Source organism: Scardinius erythrophthalmus, assembly GCF_964197995.2.
Source record: "Scardinius erythrophthalmus genome assembly, chromosome: 15".
In the NCBI taxonomy this organism is placed as follows: domain Eukaryota; kingdom Metazoa; phylum Chordata; class Actinopteri; order Cypriniformes; family Leuciscidae; genus Scardinius; species Scardinius erythrophthalmus.
Window position 1 is genome coordinate 16,286,447 of NC_138235.1, and position 26,463 is coordinate 16,312,909.

Consider the following 26,463-nt stretch of genomic DNA (forward strand, 5'->3'; position numbering starts at 1 on the left):
GTGATTAAGATGTCTATATATTTTAAAATTACAATTTTATTAGCAAATAGCTCAAATTGATTACTTTACAATACATTATAGTTCTTTTACTGTTCTTATTTATTTTTAAATACCAAAAATTGCCCGTTGTTCAAGACATGGTTGCAGCCTTATTGACAATGCTATCATATGCCTTTATAAGCCTTACGGTCATATGGACCATTTTTCTAAAACTTTGGGGGCTTTTATGGTACTTCTATGGTCATGCACATTGTCGTGATGCATATATTTACATACGTTGTACGTCTTACGAATGTTCCCGTTTTATTTTTGTCTTTCATCTGACATATATGTCAGCTTTCTTTTTACATGTGTTATCGAAGTAAAAAAAAATGAAGTGAAAGAAGTTTTGCTTGAAACACATGTACACAAATATGTGAATTGTATTTGTATTAAGAATTGTATTAAGTTTCAGAATCTGAAATCGAATTGGATTCATACTGATTACATTGTATGGAAAAGAGCAATGTGAATGAGTTGACATTTTATTGATAGGGATTTAATTTCATTGCAACCAGAACATTGCTTTAAGTTCAGTAATATTTTTCCTTTGTCCACCTTTGGTATCTACTGTTACTGCCATCTTCTTCTGAGACTAACACATATAAATGATGGTCAGATGGATTCAGGATGCCATCTTTAATCCCTCATGGATAATGCAGTTTCAGTGAACCACATGCTTTGTCTTCATTCAAACTAAATTCCCAACTCACTCGCCCAAACCTCCACCCCCTCAAAAACATGAGCAACAACAACAATGTGCACCATTCATATTCCTTATTCTTCTGCGAGAGCGTGTGAGAGAACGATTCCCACTGTCCCACCCTCATATTTCATATTTCAGCCTAACGAGCTCGGCCACAATGATTAAACCTTTGTACACAATTAAACAGACACACTAAAGCCAGCATTACTCTTTGAGGCTTTCTTTCACAAGGGACGAAACAAAGCATAGTTTAAATTTAAATTATAAATGATTTATCCGTGCACATCATTATTTTTTTAAAATTAATAATCTTTAATCAAAATAACTTCGCCCTCCCTCTTGCAGCGGCATCTCCTCTCTTCTCTGATGATGTGAGGGCGGGGCAACCTGTCACTCACATGAGATCCACCAATAGCAAACCACAACCATCCAATCGAGAAGCCGATTGACTTGGATATACGCCACAACAGGGAAAAAAAGACTATCGTAACTTAAAGTACCCCTATTATGGATTTTTGAAAATGTAGTGTTTCATGTAGTGTGTAACATAGCTCTAAGTGAATGAAAATGTTATTGTCTTTCAAAAGTAAGAGTCGACTCTGAGTAAATTAAATGAATCGTTTTTCAAACGAGTCATAAGCCGTTTCGTTGTGATGTCAAGACGAAACATTAGCATATTGCCCGCCCACTTATTGCACGCGCAGACACCAGGGAAAACTTGAACCCATAAACACTGCAGCTGATTTTTTTTTATATGCAAGTATTCGCATAAATATTCAATAAGCTGCTAATGATTTTAATGTTATGGCCAATAACCAACCCCCCCCCCCCCCAAAAAAATTTGGTCAAAAAACAAAATTAAGGTCCTAATAAGTTAACAATTATTTTCATGTTATGACCAATATCTGATAATTGGCTTATATTAAAATCTATACTACTTAGTCTAAAATAATTAGGATAAAACACAATCAAATATTATGAAATTAGAAATAACTTTAGAATAAACATAACATACATTAGTTTATGTAGAGCTTACAGCCAAACTAAGTGCTGTGTTGTAGTTAAAAATTGTAGTTAAAAAGTCTTTTTAACTTCACTTAATACAAGCTATGGTCTGTCAAGCAGGATCTCTGGAATCTCTTATCCTGCATATGGCACAAAATAAAACAACTTCCATGATAGCAAAGTGCACAGTCAGAGAAACCCCGGCCTGCTGGTCAACAGATAAGCCTGTGTGGTGAAAATGTTGACCAAAACAACTGAAAGAGGACAGAATGAGGGGTTCACCTTGACACCATAACAGTAATTTCACTCAGAAGTTGAGTTTATTTCCTCATGTTCTGCCGTAGGTCGATTGTAATGCTTTTAAAACACACAATAGACAATTCCTAAGTGATTTCTTATCATTTAAGTTTGTTTGTACATCTGAAGTATTTCCTTACGGTCTCAAAATTAGGTGTGTCAAAATGTGTACAGTTGCCATGGCACCACACCCATCCCATAATCCCCCTCTGACTCTGTCCATACAAAGGAAAATAAGAGAGTCTAAAAACACAACAACTTTTGGATGAAACTAGATGTAAATCATCTAGAATCAACAGCTGAAACATTCCTCATATCCGCAGTGGATTCTGTTAGCATGCAGTGGTGCTGGAGACAGGAATTATTCATTACAGAAACACTGAAGAGAGTATCACGTTCACCTCAGACTGAAAGCACTAGTGCAGACTACACTTCCCAGCATCCCCTTCTAGTGCTGCATAGCTACTTACTGCAACACTACTATTTCTACGCTATAGTATGGAGACTGTGCAGAGTATGCAAATACTGTACGAATTATGAAGATGACCAGCTACATTTGGTGCAGTTCATCATTTGATTTGGTCACATGACCAGATGTTGCGTACTACTGTTTGAAATGGTTATCATTTATTAGTGTGTTGTTTCTCGTAATAAATATATTAAACAGTAAACATTACACTCTGGAGTATTTAGAAATATTAAGCAGTAATTTATCATAGAATCAAATATTCTATAGCACATCAAAACAATAAATCAGGTGACCAAACAAACGCAAAAAACGGCATGTATGTTATTTAGTTTGTATTACATGTATACATATAAATAATTATGTAAATAATATAAATAATGTTTTAGTGATATACTATTATAGTATTGATAGATTGAATTAGCTTTTAATTTTATATTTATTTTCAATTTATTTTAAGTTTTAGTAATATTGTGTTGAGCTCTTGTCATTTTGTTAGTTATCTTTTAATAATATTTCTACTTAAGTTTAGTTTTAGTTACTTCAACATAAACTTATTTCAGTTATTTCTAATTAAAAACATTTATAATGTTATAATATTTTTTAAGTTTATTTTATACATTTTATATATATATATATATACATATACACACACATATATATATATTATAGTTTATTTAGTTTTATAGTGTATTTTATACATTTAATTATATATATATATATATATACAGTATATATATATATATATATATATATATATATATATATATATATATATATATATATATATATATTAGGGCTGTCAAAAGATTAATCGCGATTAATCGTATCCAAAATAAAAGTTTGTGTTTACATAATATATGAGTGTGTACTGTGTATAATTATTTTGTATATATAAATACACACACATGCATGTATATATTTAAGAAATATTTGCATACATATACTGTATATATTTATATATAATTTATATTATATATAAATAACACATTTTTCTTAAATATATACAAGCATGTGTGTGTATTTATATATACAAATTTAATTATACACAGTACACACTCATATATTATGTAAACACAAACTTTTATTTTGGATACGATTAATCGCGATTAATCTTTTGACAGCCCTAATATAAATATATATATATATATATATATACATACATATATAAAATTATCCTCATTTCAATTAACAAATTTTCTTTTTATTAATAGTTTTAGTTAATAAAAACAACATTTTTACTTTTTATATATAATCCACATCAACCAAACATGACACCATCTAGCAAATATGAACTCAAAAAAAGCAAATTGAAAACAGAAAGACTGAGAAAAGGCAACAAACTAGCAATTGTTCCCCAGAGAATACAAGAAGGCATTTTTGAGCGCTGTGGTCAGTGCATTGTGGAAAACATTTCCACATAATTCATTTAAACTTCTAACATGATTGTAATTAATAAAAGGTCTGAACTGAGAAATGTAATTCAGTTTGGCCAGCTCACTCACTCGCTAGCCCGCACACACATACACACACACACACACACACAGGCTCACACGCAACAGCTGATGCCTGTTGTGTTTCGAAGCGCAGAGCCCTCAGGGAGGGTGTTGGCTGGAGGAAACAGGAGATTCTATTGTGTAAGTGTGAGCATGTTTGTTTGAGCCTTGTGTATGCTAATTGCTTTCAGAGAGAAGACACCAGCTCATAGGTTCAGAAGATGGATGGAAAGAGCAAAAATAATGAAAGACAATGAAAGTGAGAGCGAGAAAGAGAAGTATGACTGTATTCCCACAGGAAGTAAAATAGTGGCAGGTGATCTAGCATAATCTCACTCACTCTTCAGTTTGGTCTTTTTTTGTTTTTTTTTATATCCACTATTTCATTTTCACCGTTTCCTTGTTCTAACTTGTCTTTAAAAATATATATATATAAATTAATAATAAATATTAAATAAAATAAAAATGTAAACACCTTCCAGCATCCCCTTCTCTGGAAAATACTAGTACTGCATAGCTACATACTGCAATACAACATACTGCACTACATAGTACAGAGCCTGTGCAAAGTATGCAAATATGATTTATACCCGGGGGTCATTCCTGAAAGCAAGTTATGCAACATACCCAGGTAAGTTTATGGATAAGTAAACGGATAACCTCAGCTTTCCCTTGCAAAAACGGAAGTAACTTTCAGGGTATGTAAGTAGCCATGGCAACTTCCTCTCTGAACATAACCTGCTCCGGAGCTCATGTTCCTGGGATAGTTTACTGTAGATACGCCCATCTAAGTGTGAGAGATATTCACCACCGGACACATATCCTTTAGATGAGGTGCTCCTGTGGGCGTGACGGCACAGATCATGCATAATATTGCTTTATAAATTTATATAATTTATATTATAAAGCATTATTAGGCCTAATTCACAGCAGCGCCATCTTGATTTTTAGTGGGAATGAAAGTGAGGCTGTGAGGGATAGACATACATCTCTTCAGTGGGTTGTACTGTTATTTAATGGGTTTATGGATTGTTCTGCTGACGAAACACTGCAAAATATCTTTCCAAGAAATGTCAGATGAGGAAAAACTCCAGACAATATGAGCTGTGGAAAATGATAAGTGATCTAGGAGCTTTATACAGCTTTTTATAGCGGATGCCGTTAAAAACACGGTAAGTTTATCCCTCAGAGCCTTGCTTTCATACCTGTCATGACGCTGCTCTGAATAAGGTCTATATAACATAAACCAATGTTTCTTTTATTTTACCTCACAAATCTTAAAATCAATCTCACACAACACTGATATGCAATTAAAAGTTTGTCTTTTTTGTTACTTGACATTTTCTGTATATATAAATTATAAAATATAAATATAAAATGCATTCGATGGACACTTCCCTATCCCAGGAGGGCACGGGAGAGGATTTATGAATGGGAGGTCACATGACAGTAACAACATGGTGAATGTAGTACAACGGTCGCAAAGTAAATTCAAAAGTAGGACCTCCTCAGACCGTACACGATTTCGGACAAACCGAATGTCCTTTTTTGCGCAAAAACACTACGTTAACTCACTCGAGGCCCAGAGAGAGGGAAATGAATAGTGGAATAAAGTCACTATTTTTGTTTGTTTTTAGCGCGCAAAAAGTATTCTCGTTGCTTGATAAACTTAAGATTGAGCCACTGTGGTCACTTGGACTATATAAACGATCTCTTTAATAACTTTTCTGGGCCAGCAAGTTTCAATCACAGAAGCCTATGGAGGAGTGAGACAGCTCTCAGATTTCATCAAAAATATCTTAATTTGTGTTCCGAAGATGAACGAAGGTCTTACGGGGTTGGAACAACATGAGGGAGAGTAATTACTGACAGAATTTTCATTTTTGGGTGAACTATCCCTTTAACAGGAGTTCTGGAACCGACATACCCCGAGTAAGCAAGGTTTGGGTTAATCAACAGAGAGTTCAGTGTATATGTGACGGTAAGTTAAACCTAGATTTCTGGAATACACCCCAGATAACAAACCGAAAAAAGAAAACACTAAAATAAACAAATACAGTAAGCACAATCTCTGAAAAAATGATTTAAAATATAATACAATTCAGATCTAACAGGATTATAACCATGTTTTCAAACAGAATTGTCCACTGTGGCACTGCAGTAATGCCACTGTTCTTTACAACAACACATTTGACAAAAGTCAACTTCGGAAATAGAAGATTATTCTTAACATTTTCTAAAGAAAGATGATATTCTGGTCTAAAGATTTGGCTTGCATCACGCTTTCAATGTAAGTATGGGAAATTTTCACCCGTTTTATTGCTGAAAATGTGCCCTATATATCATAATGTCACACTGATCAGATTTAGATTTAAGATCCATCTCACTAGTCTCCAGCCAGAGTGTATTCATTACAGTCCAAAGGAAACTCTATCACAATGAAATACTAGACAGGAAGAGAAAGGAAGTTCCCCAAGTAAACCAGCTCAAATTAAATGGGTTTTCTTCTGGCTGAAGTTGATGGAACCAGGACAAATGGTAGAATTTGTATTATATTTCAATGAGATCTAGGCCTGGCATGAAAACTACGTTTTGTTGTACAACATATTGTGCCAGAAATAAATGCGATTGAACAATATTTTTGTCATTTTAAGACCATTTTATGCCACTGAATATATAATCATAATATATAAAAGCATAATAATGCAAGTAGGCCTACACACTTTCATTCAAGATCATGGAAATAAATAATAGTAAATAAACATTTTCTTAAAAAAAGTGCAAAGTAACAAGTAGAAAAATACACACTTGCAAATGTTTTTCCTTGATCTTTTCATAGATTAAATCTTTTTCAATTAACAGATTTTTTCCCTGTCCTTCTTTTCTCAGTAGAGTAAGGATGCACACTATTGCTGAAAAGCACAAACCCTACTTAGCATTCAGATGTCCGTATGAACAAAGGCACAGATGCCTCAACAGGCCATATCTGCTGCTAAAACTTTTTTCTTTAGTGTGCAAAATTTTGCGCTGTGACTTTTTTAATTGCACCGGATCAGTGGATTGCAGCTTTAAAATCGAGTGCAGTTGATACAGTTTTGATACAGTTACTTTCACCTCCTGTTGCTTGACTGTTTCTTTCTAATGAATGCTACAAAACAGATTGTATATATGGCGCGAGCTGGCTTAGGCCACGCCTCACTACCGAAATTGTTTACCAACCTGAACAAACAAGATTTTACCAATGCGATTCTAGCATGTGAGCACAGTAAACAAACAGTGTTTCCTAGTGACTACAACTGCGTTAAAATAAATTAGGGAAAAAGATACAAAAACACTTACAGTTACGGTCACCTCCTATTGCTTGACTGCTTCTCTCTAATAAATGCTACAAAACACACTGTATATATAGCGCGAGCTGGCTTAGTACTCACTAACGAAACTGTTCACCAATGTGAACAAACACGACTACTGTTGCTTGACTGATTCTTCATGGAGAAACTCAAGGACCCAACCATCACAAGCAATTTTAGTTTGGAAATACGTGACCATTTTCTGCATACTAGAAGAGGCAAAAAATGTGGAAGAACTCTGGACTAAGATGCCGGATGGATAAGAAAGAATGGTTCGAACTGAAAGGCGATGAAGCACAAGAAGTGGCAGACCGAAACGACACAAAGACCCTCTATCGCATTGTCATTGAGTTGACTGGAAAAAGGATAAACACCAACGTTCCAATTAAAGATAAAACTGGGAGACTTCTAACTGTACAAGAAGAACAGAACACAAAATGGATCGAGCACTTCCGGGACACACTCCATCAACCAAACCCGACTACCACCTATGACACTGATGCTGACATGGCTCAAGAGGAGCTTCCAGTGAACACTGGCGAGATCACCATAGAAGAGGTAAAAATCACAATCAAAAGTCTTAAGAACAACAAGATGGCAGGATTGGACGACAGAGATCCTTAAACACGGTGGCCAAATAATAGAAAACTCTCAGAAACTCTGACAATGCTATTCAACAAGTGCTGGCGAGACGGAGAAGCCCCGGAAGACTGGCGAAAGGGAGCGATAGTCAAGATCCCAAAGAAAGGTAACATCTCTGAATGCACAAACTGGCGAGGTATCACCCTCCTCTCAGGAAGGCATTTTTGTGTGGCCCTACTCCGCCGTTTACGGAGAACCATTGACCAACGCCTGAGAGAGGAACAAGCTGGATTCAGTGCTGGAAGATCTTGTAGTGAGGAAATCTAAGTCCTCCGCAACATAATTGGACAATGCGTAGATTATCAGAAACCACTGGCTATCAACTTCATCGACTTTAAGAAAGCATTCGACAGCATTCATCGAGAGTCTCTGGCAAATCCTGCGATCTTACGGTGTGCCAATAGTCTTCAGTCGAGTTGCTGCGTAAAAACTGACAGTGGCCATACAGAGTTCTCTGAGATCGTCACCGGCGTTAGACAAGGGTGCATTTTGTCTCCGCTGCTCTTCCTTGTTTCCCTTGACTACATCATGCGACAAACTGGAGGGTGTATTGGAGTCGGCATCCAGTGGTCGGGACATGACTGATTGGGGGACCTGGATTGGTCAACCTACTGGAGGAAGATGAGGTGAAGCTGCAAAATGCAACGTCCAGTCATACAGAAGCTAGCAAGGGATAGCAATTGGAACACAACTGCTTGAGGAGGTGCACAAGTTTACCTACCTGGGCAGTGTCATCGCACAAAACGGCGATGCAGAGATGGTTAAATGCATTGGGAAGCGGCAGCCGTCTTCCAGAGGATGAATACCATCTGGTCCTCGCCAAAGATGTCCTTAAAGATTAAGCTTCACCTCTTCTCCGCCATTGTGATTCCAACTGCCATCTACAGTAATCTATCAGTAAGCATAAATAGAAGGCTTAACATCTTCCATCAACGCTGCCTCCGCCGTATCTTGAATGTCCGTGTATTGAATCCAATAACATTGAATGTCTAGGATCATACCACCAATGATTAAGTACTCCGAAGGAGTGACACATGTACCCTCCATACCATCGTTGCTCGTAGAAGACCCAAACTAGCCAGCCACATCTTTCGGTTGGAGAACCATCGGATCCCAAAGATTGCAATGAGGTAGACACCTCTAGGTGCTAAACGCCCACGAGGCACTTGGCGAAGAACCTTCATTCAGAATTTAAAGACATTAAACATTGCATGAAACGATGTCGAGACCCTCGCCCAGGACGGGAAATTCTGGAAAGCCCTTGTTGCCCGATTTTCTACCTAGCAAGGGAGGATCTAAGTCTAAGTAAGTGTTTCAAATTCATGGATTTTGTACAAATATCACCATTATGTATCAATCTAAAAAGCTAATATCTGTGCTTGTAACAATATTAAAAACTGGGTGGATCAGAACAAAAATGTTCTAATAACGTTTTGCTAACATTCCCATTAAGTTATTAAAACGTTTTTTCGAAATGTTCTTGAACGTTTAAAACATCCAGTTTTTAAAAATGTAAAAAAAAAAAAAAAAGTTTTTTTAAAACATTATGGGAATATTACTTTTCAAATGTAGCTACTCTGAACATTCAGAAACAAGTACTGTAGCAATGTTTAAATATGGTAGATGAACATCCCAATAAAACAATTTAGACAAACACTCCATATGTGAGTTATAAACAATGTTTTGAGAAAAGACCAGATAACTTTGAACAATGTTCTATTATTGTTATACTGGAAGAATGTTTTTTACTAAAAGAATGTGTTTGTGCTGCATTAAATGTTTTAAGTTAACAAATGTGAAGTTGTACATAATGACAACTTGGATATTTGAGTTGACTAAACTTAAAAATTAAGGCAGCATGAACACCTACTTTTTAAGTTGAATTTTATTTTTTATTTTTTCATTGAATGTTAGTTCATAACTTAGAGAGAACCTTGCCAGAACATTAGCCAAAGTTCCCTGTTAGTTGAGTAGATGATATCTCAGGATAAAACAGGCTAATAATAAAATCGGCACTGGACCAATATTTAGAAAGTCATGACTCACCCATGAGTCTGACTTACATGTATAAGAGTTTCCTCATTTGGAGAAAAAAAATAAAAAATATTGACTAAACTGAAAAAAAAAAAGAGTTCTATCATTATTTACTCACTCTCGTGTCATTCATTTTGCAGAACTGAAAAACTGGATCAGTCCAATTCATCAATGAATCATGCAAATTGAAATGTGAACCAGATCAAACGATTAATTAAAAAGAATGATTTGTTCATTAATCATGTGACTTCTCTCATGAACTTTTACTTATGAATGCATAAATAATGACAGGATTTTTATTTTGAGGTGAACTATCCCTTTAAACAATAAGGCTAATGCACTCAAGCTCACACACACACCCTCCAAAGCATTGTGTTGCTGGCATCAACATGCATGCATGCAAATACACAAATACGTATAGACAAAACAAAAGAAAAAACAAGGCATGAAAATTGTGCGCGATTGTCTGAAACATAGACGCTAATATACGACTTGAAACTAGATTTCTGAGTCATCAGCCTAGAGAGTCCAAACACCCCTTCCACATCAATGTACTACAATTAATCTGTAAGAGAGAGAAAGAGTGCATGCACGTGCACAGCTTAAAAATAGATTTACGACTGTATGAATTGTTCTATAAATAGGACCTATCTTATGGTATGGTATTAACAACACACAGTTGTAATTCTTGTGGTCAGTTTTAACCGCTGGGACAGCTGCAAACAGACGGTATGTCTCAATCACATAGATTATTGAAGGCAGAAACACACAAATGCTCCAGCAGCAGAACCAGCAGGGATGGTGTGCTGGTTTAATGAGTCACAGAGGAAAGGGGAAATGCCTGGATGCAGTGTCCACACTGCAGGATAAATTGGCCTGTATAACACTGCAGCTTTCTGAGAAATCTACACTCAGATCCGCTTCAGCCTATTAGAGATAAGTGCACGTGACATCAATTGACTGACAACAAAGGTCACGTTGAAAAGATTTATGAAAAAACAAGGTGGTAGTCTCAGATGTAAATGACAGATTTTTTTATTGGGAAGTTATCATTGTCTATTTTAATACTTCCTTGTAGAAAAAAAAATGAAAGAAGGTAAAACCATTTACACGTTTTTAAATAAAGTATTTTGAGATCTAATTGGGTCATTTTCTTTCCTAATTTAGCATTAGGACTTATCACACACAAGTCATTTTGATTGATTTTCAATGTATTGTTATAATTGGAAATATTGCTGTTTTGTCTATTTTACAGATAGAAATTTCATGTAATTTTTTTTTTTTTTTTTTTTTTTTACCCTATAAAGCCTACTGTATCACATTTAATTTATGAGTTTCTAAGGGCTCTAAATTATCAACATGATCAAAACTGTTGTACAGAATCTACTTTTCTACTACTGATTAATAGTTCATACTTTCTAGCAAGTAAAGGGCATTTTAGTATAAATGTAAAAACATCCCCCTTCAGGTCGTGATGCATGTGTCTTTTTGATGGTAAATCTTTACTGGTTTTTATAAAGTAAATGTAAGAATATCTTTTATATATTTTTATTATTTCAAGATGAACACTTACCGGACTGAAGCATGAAATCATGAAAATCATGTTAAAATGTGAGTATTAAATGGATTTTGAGGAATGTCTCAATCTCTCAATCATGTTTGGCCAACCACAATAAAAACTACAGAGATCATAAAACTAAGCATTTAAATATCATCTTACGAAGACATATTATTGGGAGATTTTGAGTAACAGCTGATATTTGTATGGATTTTATGAAAGTATTATAAAAGCTTACTTTTTGACCCTATAAATAACAACAACTGCACCAAATTGTAAATTTTTCTCAGTTTGGGCCTCAGAATAAAATTTAGTCATTTTTCGTCATTGAGTGTGAGCTTCATGTTCGCTCTAAATTATTCAATATGAGCCATAAAAGCCTGATGTATCGAATATGATACAATGTCCCATAAACTCAAACAATTATCTGACTATTATTTTATAGGCCAGGTTTAATAAGAACCTCTTTATTCATCATAATATCCTAATATAAATCAGCTAAACATCCAACCCGATCTTACAATGAATTTGTATGATGGTGTGTAGGAAAATATACGATTTGCAATAATAATAAAACATCTAAGAATTTACATGCACCACTAAGCATAATCCTCATAAAAACAGCTTTTGCTTGTTCGTCGCACAAAACTATTGCATATAGCTTTGGAAGACTAGTAAGGCTCGGAAGATTAACTACAATTTTATGGATCTATATTTGAGCTTTTTTTAAAGCTTGACTGCCATATTTTTGTTAAATGAAAAAGGGCATCCTGGACTTTCAGTAAAATATCTCAATTTGTGTTCCACAGAACGAACAATATCAATGTGAATAAATGATGACAGAATTTTCATTGGGTGAACTATGTCTTTGAAAATGATAAGAGAGAGAAACTCCTCATCTAATCTCCCAACCAAAGTTCATCTTGTATTTTCATGGGTTTGTCCTCTGTGAAAAAGAAAAAGAAAAACGTTTTTGGTTCTCATGGAGTCTAAACATTGCACGGACAACCAACCAAAATCTTGATGGCTTAAAAAAAAAATAACATAACCAACAGCGACTTTGATAAGGGCAATGCATATCAAAACCTTGAAGGAATGTAGTAGGTCAAAACAAATTTAAGCTCTATCGACTAGCACAGAAAATAATTCAGACTCAGAAAAACAAACAAAAGAGCTTGTGTACAGGAATGACTCATTCCATTATTACCACCCCATAGACTTATATTGTAATTTCTTGACTGTCAACACAGTTTGTTTGTTTTTAGAAATGCTGGGACGAGTTTAAGTTATTTTCTGTGTAAATCAATTGAGCTGAACCAAGAATGTTCTTTTAACATTTAATGATTCTCTCTTAACAACGGAGGTCTCTGCTCAGTGTCTCAATACTAATATCCCAAGGCCAACTTGACCAGATATACATAGTTTTATCTCTGGAAAAGGAAGGAGAGTCATTTTAATGTGTTGACTTAATCAAATGTTAAGGCTTACGATAAAAAGCACAGGCGTACTGCAAACATTGGGGACTACCGCATATAATCCAGCTAGATATAGTATACAGTCTTCCACTATGCAAAGGAATCCTCACAGAGATCTGCTCACCGGCAAAACAGTCCTTTAATTAAAGGATGGAAATGTGTTTTTAAGCAAGCGTTCCTTCCTGCATTAATGGGGCCAAGCATTCTGCTTTGTCTTCCTGATTGTTTATAATGAAATGACCTCCTGTTCCCATTCTCTCCCACTACTTTGTACAGTAGAAGTAAACAGTTTCACAGTGCGCTATGGTCGTACAGTGACCCTAAGGTCAAGACCTCATGCTCTCTCCTTTTATACACACCCACGACCTCCTCATGTCCCCAGAAACTCCTCACACACACACACACACACAAATACACAAACACCCGGGAGAACAGTACAAAGCGTCCCTTGTGTAGGAGCGCAGAGGCCTGGGTGACAGTGCTTAACATGATGCCGATATTTTCATGGGAGGAGCGCGAGGAGAGAAAAGGATCTGCTCTGCCGGGGCGGCTCATTCAACCACACTGCCTGACCTTCATCCTACCCCCGAGGTCCTTGGCTTGACTCACAACAACACACTGCGGCCACAGATAGCACAGCCAAAGCCTGGCACAGTGCTTTCAAACATGCTACCAACACATGCAATACAGATGATGCTAACATGCTAATATCAACAAATACATCACACACAAAAGCACCAAATGCCTATTCAGATCAAATTTATTATAAGTTTAGCTGTGAACCGGTTTGCTAATTTCCACCATTTTGCTTATTTCAACAACTTGCCCTCTCTCTAAAACCCCACCTCCAAAGACACCTCAGCCAACCAGATGCATGCAATTCAAAAAATGTGATTCATGCAACATGAATCATAAGCAACAAGCTTTTCTGACTGGTTAATAGTAGGAGACCCTAAAAAGGTATTTCAAGGGGTAAAATGCTAACATTTCCACCATGCTACTTTTCCTTTATGTAAACTACTGTAACCCATGAGCTTGGTGTTTGCAGAGCACAATTTCTGAGCTATAGGAACATTTGCCACACCGTGAGAATATGTGGGAAAAAAAGAATTGTTTTTGTTTTTTTTAGGAAAAATTGTGAATACATTAATGGTTTAACCAAATGACAGGCTAATATAATGGTCAAGATGATCAATTTTGAGACCAGAATCTGTTGATAAGCATGTGTTTTTGCCAAATATTAATATTTTAGTATCATCATGAGTACAGATTGTAGGGAGATAGTGTTTAATTTCAGAAATTTTACATGCATCTCATGTGCTATCATCCACATTATATGGGTCATCAGCCATCCTGGGCTATGTTTCCCAAAAGCATCAAAAGCCAGATAGATTGTAGAAACCATTGGCACCAAAAGTCTCTATGATCTACTTAGCTTACAATGGGAAACTTACCTTTGGGAAACATACCTGGTCTGTACATACATCAATCATACACAGATTAACTAAGTTGGGTAAATACCGTGAAAGCAGAAAACATTTACAAGGAAAGTGTGTTAACATGATGTTTGACAGAATCGATTCTCTAAAAGAATGGCTTCCTCACCAACAGGTTACCTATTAACATAATTATCACAACACACTGACAAGAAATCATTATTAACAGACAAAAACAATAGGGTATTCAAAACAGCACTGTCTGCAACTTTTATTTTCTGTTGTAGATTGCATGTAATATGCATGCATGAAAACCCAACTGTAACTGTGACTAACAGATTCTGGGATTCAGTGCCACCAACTCTAAAGGAAGAGAAATGTCCATACTAGAGGTGCCTGCAATCGTGCTAATGTCAGCGCTGTTGGAGGAAGTGCACATATGATCAGGTGACTGATTACCATGGTGGAATTCAATTCTGAGTGTTTGCATTATTGACACTGTACAATATAGCATGGCTTTTTCATTACAGGATGGAAACACTTCCAGGACAAGGGCAGGAAATACAGATATGAGAACAAGTATAATTATGGACAGGTGGAAGTAGTCAAACCTCATTAAACATTGATAAAATGGAAGTGCTGTGTATGTGTAAACATATATTGTTTATAATGAAATATGTACTGTGTATATATATATATATATATATATATATATATATATATATATATATATATATATATATATATATATATATAATGTACTGTATATTTGTTATGCATCAAAATCTCTCAAGTTAACAACACACTGCCGCAAAACTATTTTCCTCTGGGGATTAGTACAGGCATCATTAGGGATGAGGCCACGGGAGAGGATTTGTGAATGGAGGTGAAGCGACGCAACCCAGACAGCAACATAGTATCGGCCCAGATCCGGCCCACATCTGGATTCAACGCGTCCCAGATGTGGGCCGACACTATGTTGCTGTCTGGTGGGAACTGACGCTGGTAGTTCACATGATAATGACAACATGGTGAATGTAGTACGTCAATATTACATTCATACTTCATAGAACGTATTTTTTTAGTGGTCATGTAGTAATTACTTATTCAAAATAAGTACCTACTCAAGAGAGTATGCGAATTCAGACGCAGCCAAAATGTAATAGTTCTGATTCCGATTAAGGATATGCATATCCCTACTTATTGCATAACTTTAATTTTCAAAAGATACTAGCTGCCTGAACTAGTTTTCAACTAATCAGTCTCAGGGTCAATGACAAGACTTTCCATGATTAAGAAAAGAGAAAAAAATCTAGATTAAAACACACATGCCAAATCCAAGTTCTTTTTGTTTGTTTTTATGGGGTTTTATACAATTGTCTAGATTTTTTTTTTTTAAATATACTATTATTATTTATTATATATATTAAATATATTTACTTTAAATATTATTCTAGTTCAAAATGTATTTTTTTTTTCACAACTATCAAGAATTAATCATTCATAAATATCTTTAGGTTTTTGGGGATGTGCACTGCACTGCATTTTTTCAAAACCTGAGCCTTGTCATATAAAGATCATCCTCCATTTATCTGATTTGAGACTTATTGAACTTGACACACAGGGTCACGAGGGTCTACAGGGGTTCTCTCTATGATATCATTTCCTGTTTTGTTTTTTGTCTGCAAGATTCTGCATGTTGCACATGACTTTGATTTGAAAAGTAATAATAATAAAATATTATGCTAAAGTTCTTTAAAAGAAAACCTTTTCCTTTCATTCTTTTAACGAAGCTTCTTCCTGATATCAGATGATTCAGAAATTTCAGAAAGTCACTCCATCTATGAATTGCATTTTCATGCATTTATAAATAAATTACTAAAAAGATGATGTCATTGACCACTTAACTGCAAGCCCTAAACAATTAACATTTCTTATGGGGCTTTTTCATAATATGTTTTCTTGAAAGCAAAAAATTTAAATAGAATGCAGCAGGTCTCACATCTTTAAAATATTTTTCACTTTAAATAGGCACATTGATGGGAAGCTCAAAAAAGAGTGCAAGATGCAACATCCAAAGCATCTGCATTTTTATAGCTCTAGCATTGGTTTTAAATGGGATTAATTTAAAGGTTTTTTTAAATGGGACCATACTCAATTCCTAACTCTAGTCAAATATACTCAAATATAATGAAGGAATAGATCAAAATCAAATCTGAAGCTTAGTTGGAATTGAAATGGATGGCCCACCTGTTTCCAGAGGAACTCATCCTCCTGATTGATCCTCCACGTGGTGAGGAGGTGTATGGAGGACAGCACTCCTCCGCTGAGCACTGCCGCCCTCATCCGCACGGGCAGCAGTGTGTAGATGATGTAGATGAAGAAGACGGACCACCAGATCCCCTCCGAGGCGCTGCGGGGGGCGACCTTCAGCACCCCGAACACCTGCACCACAATTAACACTCCAATCACAAGGTAGCTGACCATCCACATGTAGTCCTGGTGGAACCCGTTTCGGTTGCACACCACCATCAGCGCCAAGAAGAGGGCCATCGCCACGGAGAGCACGGAGGCGTAGACCACGTCGGGCTTTCCGTGGATGCAGTGGAAGGTGAGCATGACCCCACAGACGATCACCAGGACGCCCATCAGCATTGTGAGGGAGCTCTGATTGAGCCTAAAGAAGTAGCGCTGGTAGAGACGCTCCAGTTTGCGCGACTGGAACTTCTTGGATTGAAACACGCGCACCACCCGCTGCCAGCAGTCGGCCGCCGTCACTGACCCCGTCCCGCTGGCCGCGTCGTCGCTGGAGCCGTCGCAACCCAAGCCGCCACCTTTCCGCCCCTTGACCTCGCCGTCCTCGAAACCCAGGTCCACAGATTTCAGCCCCATCCCCTCCCCCCCACCCCCAACTTTCCCGTAGTGGTCTTCCTGCCATCCGCAGCGCATGCCGAAGTTGCCCCCGCCCGTCCCTACTCCTCCTCCTCCTCCAGAGCGGGTGGCCTGAGAGTGGGGCGGCTGGGGAGGAGGCTCCATGGCTTCCACGTCCCGCAGGCAGCTCATGTAGCGTGGGTTGCAGAGAGAGGAGCCAACCTTGCGCTTGGACTTCTTGCCATTGCGCTCGCCCCACACAGTCTTACGGTCATCCACTCTGGCCACTAGGAAGCCGTTGATCCAGGACATTCTGTAGGGAGGCATGAGGAAAATCAGAGTCAGAAGTCAGAGACAGAGTATGATGGCTTTGTACCATGCTTATGTGGGTCAGACAAAAAAGAAAACGTTTAAAAAAACGTTTTTACAATTTACAAGAAAGTGGCGTAGCCAATAAGTAAAAATAAAGGATACTTCCCATCCTTTACAATGAATCTTGATCCTTATTTTCAAAAATATTATACCATATTATATGACAGATTTTTTGGAGTGAAGCCATTTTTTTATAAAAAATAATATAACAGGTAACACTTTACAATAAAGTTTAATTTGTTAACATTAGCTTAACACAAACTAACAATGTGCAATACTTCTACAGCATATTATTAATCTTAGATAATGTTAATATCATCAATTACTACTACATTTTTAAGATCAAAAGTCATATCTGTTAACATTAGTTGATCCACTGTGAAATAACATGAATTTGAAAATGCTTAAGTAACATTAAAGGAATAGTTCACTTAAAAATGAAAATATCTTCCTTCTGCTGAACACAAAGGAAGATATTTTGAAGAATGTCTGTAACCAGACAGTTGATGGATACCATTGACTTCCAGAGTAGGAAAAAAATACTATGTAAGTCAATGGGATCCATCAACTGTTTGGCTACCGACATTCTTCAAAATATATTTTTTTGTGTTCAGCAGAAGAAAGAAATTCATTCAGGTTTGAAACAACTTGAGGGTGATTACATGATGACAGAATTTTCATTTTTAAGTTAACTATTCATTTAACACAGGTTATTTTATATATATTTACTCATTGTTAATTCATGTTAGTTAATGCATTAATTAATGTTAACAAATGAGACCTTATTGTAAAGTGTTACCATTAAAATATTATGTCAAACTACCAAATCTTTTCATGAATTTCTATATTGTAATGAGGCTTTTCTTCTTCATTATGATTTCAGGAAAAAATATCAAAATTAGTTTTAATCGAGTTATTAAAAACATGCTCAGAGAAGAATCAGAATTTGTGTGTTTTTATTGAGGTTTTGTGGATCTCTTTTACCTGTGTGGGTTCTGGTGTGCGACCCAGCCCTGATCTTGCTGTCCGAGACACTCATTTAGAGCAGTGGATGAGTGAAAGCAAAAATGTGGAGTTCAGACAAGGGAATGATGGCTATCAGGGAATCCAGTTGCGTTTAGTCACTGTAGACTGGCCTGATGGACCTGGAGATCTTTTACTGATACTCTGTTCAAATGTATCTTCTTAACATCTAGATCTGTTGACGATAAACCATCAATAGAAACAATGTGAGATCAATAAAATACATCACATACATACATCACAAATACATAAAATACAAAATACAGCATCTGGACAATTTCACAGTTGAATTAAGACATCCAAATGCATTTTCTTACTTTAAGGATGCAAATGTTTAATTAGTATTAGATGGTTATCACAACACATGCTTTCACATTGAGTAAAACTCCCTTTCTCTGACAGCAACACTATTTAACAGGTTGAAATTACACTGCACCTAAACTAAGCAATAAAACAATCGCAACAAATATGGAAAGCACCAGGTTCATTTCCCTAAACTGTCACTATTTTTCTAATCAATGACTGGCAGCTCTTAAATCTATATACACTTCACTTCCTTATCACCAATGATTAATAACAATTTGCCTAAGTAAACCAGTTAAGAAGGCTCAGAAACTGTAACATTAGATGTAAGTTTCACATTTAAGATATTTTGAGCTTTAAATGTTATTCTAGCATGGCTGTGAGAAAGGATGAGGAATTTCCTTAAAAAACATATTTTTTAAAGGGATCATGACATGGATTTTCCTTTAGGTTCGCTTGTAATGTTAATAAAGTGTTTTTGCACACAAACAAACAAACAAATATATGCGGGAAAATTGTTATTTTCAACCTTCATTCTGACCCTCTGTCTGAAATGTTCAGTTTTTAAGGAGCGGCTCCTTTAAGGCTTGTCAGTAAACGCCCACTGTTATGATTGGCTAACGTCATTGCATTGACAACAGTATCAATGCCCACTCGTTATTGGACGCGAGTGTTTGAAAACACTTACTTAAGGTTTGTGATGTAACTGCTGTCAGATCCAATACCGCTGACTGCTTCAACTTTCAACAAAAGTTTATTTGCAAACTCTCCATTACACTGAGCCTCGTTTACAAAACAATCTCCAGTCAAATGCTCCGAACAAGCATAAAATCCTCCGACGCGATCCATTACGCCCGGGCTATTCAATTGGCGGCCCGCGGGCCAAATGCGGCCCGCCAATCATCTCCATCCGGCCCGACGGCACCAACCTCCCTCCCCCTCTTTTCCTGGCGGTGCGGATAATTTAGTTTGATACTCGCACCGACTAACCTGAGAAACGTTTTACGTGCGAATATTTCAGCAGTTATGTGTCCCGAATTTATGTTGACTGAACCAGCAATACCAATCATTTGTGAATGAATCATTCTTTTAGTTCGATCCTTTCTAAACGTGCTTGCATAACTGTGCGTTCACACTGCCGCCAGCGAGACGAGAGCGTCAAAGTGGCCGGTCAGTAACGGTCTAAAACTATTCGGATTGATTCGGACCGCTCCGTCACTGAATCATCTGAAGCGGTTTCTCGGTCAGTACAGTAACAACAAATAGTTGTGTTTACTCCGGTCCCGGACACTATTATTAAGCAGCGTTGCGACAACCAGTGGGAAGCGTTTTTCAGTTCGACAGAAACCTCTCTGTTACAAACCACAAATCACTCGACGATTTAACTAGTATTAAATCAGATGAAACAGCCTCAACATTCCCAACAAGACTGATGAGGAAAGCAGGAGAAGAAACATTGTGGCATGAACGAAATTAGAACATTTTAAATCCGCTAATCACCATTACAAACATTTACCATGAATGTGCTGTAGTAATTTACCATGGTTGGGCAGAAATGTGTAATATTTATATTGAATTACTGTGTAGTAATAAATAAATATAGTAAATACATATATTTACGATAATATTATACAGTATAATAGTAAATATAGTGATTTATATTGCATTAGATTTATTAGGTGGGTAGAGGAATATATAATTAATGTTTGTTATATTTAAATAAAATAATTATTATTTCTCACCAACAGCTACGAGTTTGTATAATTAATGTATTTGTTCCAAGGAAAATAGTTGTACACAGCTGTAAATTATCAAGTTTTTATTTATTATGGTTTTATATATCTGCATACTGTTGGGTACCACATTTTCAAGTAAATACCATACTTTTTTAGGTTTACTTTAACTTATTTATTGAAACTGTTATGTTTCAATAAATAAGCTAAACCCCCAAACCAACCCACCGGCCCACCTCAACTTTTCGATTTGATAATCCGGCCCTCGAATGAAGCTAATTGAATAGCCCTGCATTACGCCATTAAAATAAACCATCCACTTGTTTCAGACACTGGGATCCTTCTGAAGTCTGTACAGAGACACAAACTAGCTGTTTAAACTGGAAGCGAACGTTCGAACTGTTGTCGACAAACTAAAGCACGTGAAGTATGTCAGAAACTGAAAATGCATCTGTATACTGTATCCAGTGTAGACAGCGTCAGTGATTATAATGGGCTCTAATTTGCTTTTGTCACGACATGACGTCCACATCCAGTGTAAGCAAATATCAGCCATTAAGTGACTAAATACAAGTGGGCGGAGCCTATGGTGTGATAATGTAAAACTATTCATCGATGTCTTGCTCTGGAGGCGGTCATATGCAAATATATTTTGCCTGTATACCGACACAAATCCTTAAAAGGCACACTATGCAGTTTACGTTTTTCTCAAACAGCGACCCCTAGAGTTGCTGTGGAGTACTTGTATTTATTGTTACTGTCGTAAATACCACTCACACAGAGCCGTCTCTGCATTCTTCCGACTGCGCTTTCTTCATTTTCTTCGTCGACTCTGCCATGATTCACGTCTGAAATGCGTGCTAGAGTCTTCCACAGAGGCTGCTTCATATGTTGTTGATGTATGTGACGTTGTGCGTAAAGTAAGTCATGATTCTTGCGAGATTTTAAGCTCTGAAACTTACAGGATGATCTCTTATGTAAAAAAATCAAGGCAAATTTGATTTATCATGTCATGACCCCTTTCATCCTAAATCACCATATACATTATGCAGCACTGTACATTTTCATAACACAGGTTCATTGAAGATTCTAGTCCATTCTTTCTATTTTTATGTATGCATATTTTATACAGTTTGGCAATTCATGCAAATAAAACTTTGGTGACTGCAAAACTTTATATGAAAAGTATCACTGGATAAGAAGAAGATATATTACACTGTTCTCTAGAATACTTGATTTGCATTGGCCAGTTGTGGCATCCAGTCAAATATATCTGAATAATGACAGTTGCCCTGGGCAACGGTGTATAACTGACTGCTCATCATTAATTTATAACTTCGCATTAATTCTCATTGCCTAACTATTCTATCTTACATTTCTATAGTATAGTGCATTATATTTAGAAGACAATCATATAATGTAGCATCACATGGCACTTCCTATCAATGATAATTGTTTCTTTAATCTGAGAGTAACAGTCCTGGTATATCCTGCCTAATCAGAAAATGACAGATAATCAGAGGTAAGACGTGATCAACTTAAACGGATCCTCCGGCTCTCAATCACTCAGTCCTGGCAGGCTTAAACCAGCAGAATGAACGTATAAATTAACAATATTCTTATACAAATGAACAAATAGCACATATTTGTCTCACATATCTGGATCTGGACCAGCTGGTGATGTTTAAAGGTATTGATGGACAAAAAGGAATTTGTTACTGTCTGTCTTCAGCATTTTACTGGCACATATTCATTTGACTAGTGATGGGAACTTGGGAATTCTGACTCAGTGAATCGGTTCTTCCAAACGGTTTATTTAGAACATTTAAAAGTTCATTTCAAAAAAGGATTCAGTGGTTCTTTACGTAATGACGTGGTCCCTGACATCCCAACGTACCAAATTATTTAGTCTAAAACGTTCCGGTAAAGACATATAGGCACATATTGAGGTTTATTATGGTTTTCATTTTGCGTTTCATTAATAAGTGTGTTTATTATAATGTCATGTGTGCTAGTTCAGTTTGTTTCAGCTATGATTCAGGCAGCTGATTAATCAGCCACTTAATTAACATTAAACATGCTAAATATTAACATCTCTAATTTTACACATTTTAGTAGTAATAATAATTCCTAATTAAATCAACTATTTTAATGTTTTGCGATAAACTGTCAACCAAGTCTTAAAGGCCCATTGAAGTCCTTGATGTGTTGATGTTACTTCCACTGAAACAGGAAGACAGGGCGGGGCATATCAAACACAAACAGCTCCTCCCCTTTTTTAAAATAGCCAATAGCATTTAGTTTACATCACAGCTCGGCCAGAGCCATTGAGCTTGGTAAAGCCGCAGTTTCCTCCTAATCTCTAACCATTTCTACTCCTGATCTCCTCCATATCACTTTAAAATATAGAATTCTGTGCAGAATTTAAATGGGTCCGATACGTTTTCTGATCTGCACATTTGTTCCGCTCTGTGCTCTTGTGTCGCTGAGGTGGTTCACGTGACACTAACATGAAACCAGACTACATTCGCCCCAATGGAAAGCATATTTATGTTGTCTAAATCGTTCTCTATCCCCTATATAGTGCACTATATGCCATTTACCATGTAGAAAATGGTAAATGTGTGAACAAGTGACCGTAGCGTCAGCTTCTACTTATGGCCCTAGACAGGACGTGAAATGCCCATTTATTTCAATGGCTTGCACTGCGCAAGGACGTTTTGTTGCTGCGTCGACCAAAGCGGAGCGCAGCATCGGAGCGCTCTGTAGAAACGGGGCATCCAAACAAGCGTGGAAATCAAAATGAAAACTCCGCCTACTTTTGCTCTGGCCAATGTAGTGCAAATTGCTCTGTATCTGAACTGGGCTACGCTGAACTCAGCGACCAGCATTCCGCGTCCTATCTGAAAGGGCCATTATAATGTAGGGGGCGGGACACTTCAGATTCTAGAGAGCATTTGATTGGACAGAAAATCTGATGAGAAGCTGAAGTGCAGAGTGATGTTATCAAAATCACTGACCCATATCGGCGGAAGTGAGACACTATGTTTTGAACACATCTTCTAAATGCGAATTTTGTCATTGTTTTGGAGCACACTAGCTTAGAGATAACAGTAAAGCTAACATATTTGTAATAAAGCCAATAAACTTCAATTTAGATTTCATGGCGACTTTAAAAAAATTTACAGGAGCATTTGTGCCTATTAACGTAACTTACTTTTGGCCATATCAGTTCTGGACTAGATAAGAATATGTTATAAAAAGAGAGAATTCAGCATGTTAAGTATACTCAAGAACCACATCATCAATCATCATATGAGTCATTCAAATCGGTTCTGTGAACAAGATCCAAACCAAAGAGGGATTCGTTCACGAACCGAACATCGCTCATTAGAACGCACTAATGACACAGTACAGTACGTATTAACACCCACAGCCAATATATTCTGAGTCATTATTTTATTAGAGGCCATACAAACGAGGAGTACTGCACAAATGTGCTTGTGTCTGTAACGTGCACCCTCGAATCGTGCTGTATTCCTCCGGGACATTTGCACGACATTTCAACAGCCGCGCGCTGGTGTTACATAATGCAAATGTAGAGATCGCAATGTCGCATCAGTCACAACACTAATTGCTATTAATCTTAATCTCCGTTTCATCTTAAGGAAAGGAGCTCAATATATAAAATATAATGTCCTTTAAAAAAAAAGAAAAGAAAAAAAGAAAAAAAAAAAAACATAGGCTATCTACGCGAGCATCGACATGTGTACATAAACATAAACGACTGTTCGCCATCGCCATAACATAAGCATGCTGCATAATTTCAGCGCTTCATCGATGGCTCATGCTGCCAGAAGAACTATGCAGCATTTCTCCCATAGGCCGTTTGGAGATGTTTCGTTACATAACACCGAGTGTGTGTTCAGCGTGTATGTGTGTGTTTGGTGTACCATATTTGCAGCAGCGGCCGAAGAGGCTGTTACAGTAACAGTGTGCGGATACTTGTGCAACACAGCATGTCACACCCGACCGCCAAGTGTGGTCTACACTACAGACCCGTCCTTCACCTAAACGAGCTGAATTATAGCGCGCTACAGGCCGTGAACGCGCGTCCATTCGCTCCATATCTGCGGTGGATCATAGCGTGCGAAACATTCCAACGCATCAGTCATCATAGCCTTGTTTCATAGAGGCAAACACGCACAACTCAACCATCATTTGGGCATCAAGCCTTATGCCTTAAGCCTCGCGCATGACATCTATTTAGACCGGCAACTGCTGTTCTGCTCTTTATTTCACTTTTCTTTTTCTTTTTTTTTTTTTTGCGGGACCGTTCGACCTTTAGGGCAACATCAGCAGTGCGAGCTAAGACAGGCATTACATCGGGACGTTTAATCCTGAATATATCGCTGGTGTGAATGAAGAGGGGTGTTGCATTTGGCTATTGCATATTCGTCATGTCAAAACTCAGCGCTAATGCTGCATTAAAGCCTTCTACACGCGCGCATCTGACTCTTCCAAATGTCCTCTATAAAAGGCAAACGCTTGTATAACGCGTGTCCATCTGAAACCATGCTAGAAAGCAGCCCTGCATAAAACATGACTGATCACACTGGAAAAAGCTCTGACTCACCGTGCACATCTCTCGGTCTCGGGCGCAGCAGCGGCGGTGGCGTCTCGAGCGCGCGCGCGGCCGGTCGGTCGGTCGGTCGCTCAGTGTCCGTGTTGTCGGCAGGGCGATGTGTTTTTTGCAGGCATCGAGGACAGAGGGCCACAGACTGTGGAGCTCTGCCTCGCTCGTGCTCCCGTCGTTTCCCAGCCTCTCCCCCTTCACACAGACGCGGTGCCAGTCTCAGTCTCCACGCGTCTCAACACTCCCCCTAAAGGCCTGCGAACAAGCAGCTCCTCACTGCCAGCTGATATCACCTGTCCTCCTCCTCCTCTGCTCTCATGTGAGGAAACCCCATCAGACTCATCTATCTATCTATCTATCTATCTATCTATCTATCTATCTATCTATCTATCTATCTATCTATCTATCTATCTATCTATCTATCTATCTATCTATCTATCTATCTATCTATCTATCTATCTATCTATCTATCATATTTGTACACTTAACCCACCGCCATCATATTGCATAACAAAATGTCAAACCGTTGACATTTGAAAGCCACATGCCACAAGCTCTCATTTCAAGCAAAATATTTAAAAACAAATATTAAATGACACAGATATTTGAGAAGTGTTTTTGCATACAACGAAAGCCAATGTTCTCAAAATGTTATTTGGTTCCCAACTTTCAAAATATCTTCTATTATTTTCTGCTGAATAAAAAAAAAAGTTACACAGGTTTTGTAACGACATTAGGGTGAATTTTGGGGTTAAGTCCTCAGACCATAACGTCTATTACAATATTTTCTAAAAATATATCAAAGTTTAGATAAATAGAAATAGAAATAATATTAATATGTTTATTTAAAAAAAAATTCCTGACAGAAAGTGTTTATAAAAAAAAAATACAATTTAATGTAATAAAATGATCATTTTCACGTTGTCACTTTTTGCCACAGGACTGAAGATGATGGAGATGGACAGAAGGCAGGATCATTAAATATATCAACAAGGTTTTATTAACTAGAAGGAAGGCAGGA

At 37.2% G+C, this 26,463-nt stretch overlaps 1 protein-coding gene across 1 annotated transcript in view; it reads right to left on the reverse strand.

Moving 5' to 3' along the window:
- The window catches only part of adcy6a (adenylate cyclase 6a), a 60,461-nt gene extending 34,763 nt beyond the window's left edge, over positions 1-25,698 (reverse strand). Inside the window, exons 1-3 of the mRNA XM_081386944.1 lie at positions 25,443-25,698; positions 18,732-18,945; positions 16,755-17,688 (exon numbers count right to left, since the gene is read on the reverse strand). Of these exons, the coding sequence (XP_081243070.1) occupies positions 16,755-17,687 (933 nt within the window). The 5' untranslated portion in view covers position 17,688; positions 18,732-18,945; positions 25,443-25,698. The remainder of the gene's footprint in view (positions 1-16,754; positions 17,689-18,731; positions 18,946-25,442) is intronic.
- Between the last annotated feature and the right edge of the window lie 765 nt (positions 25,699-26,463).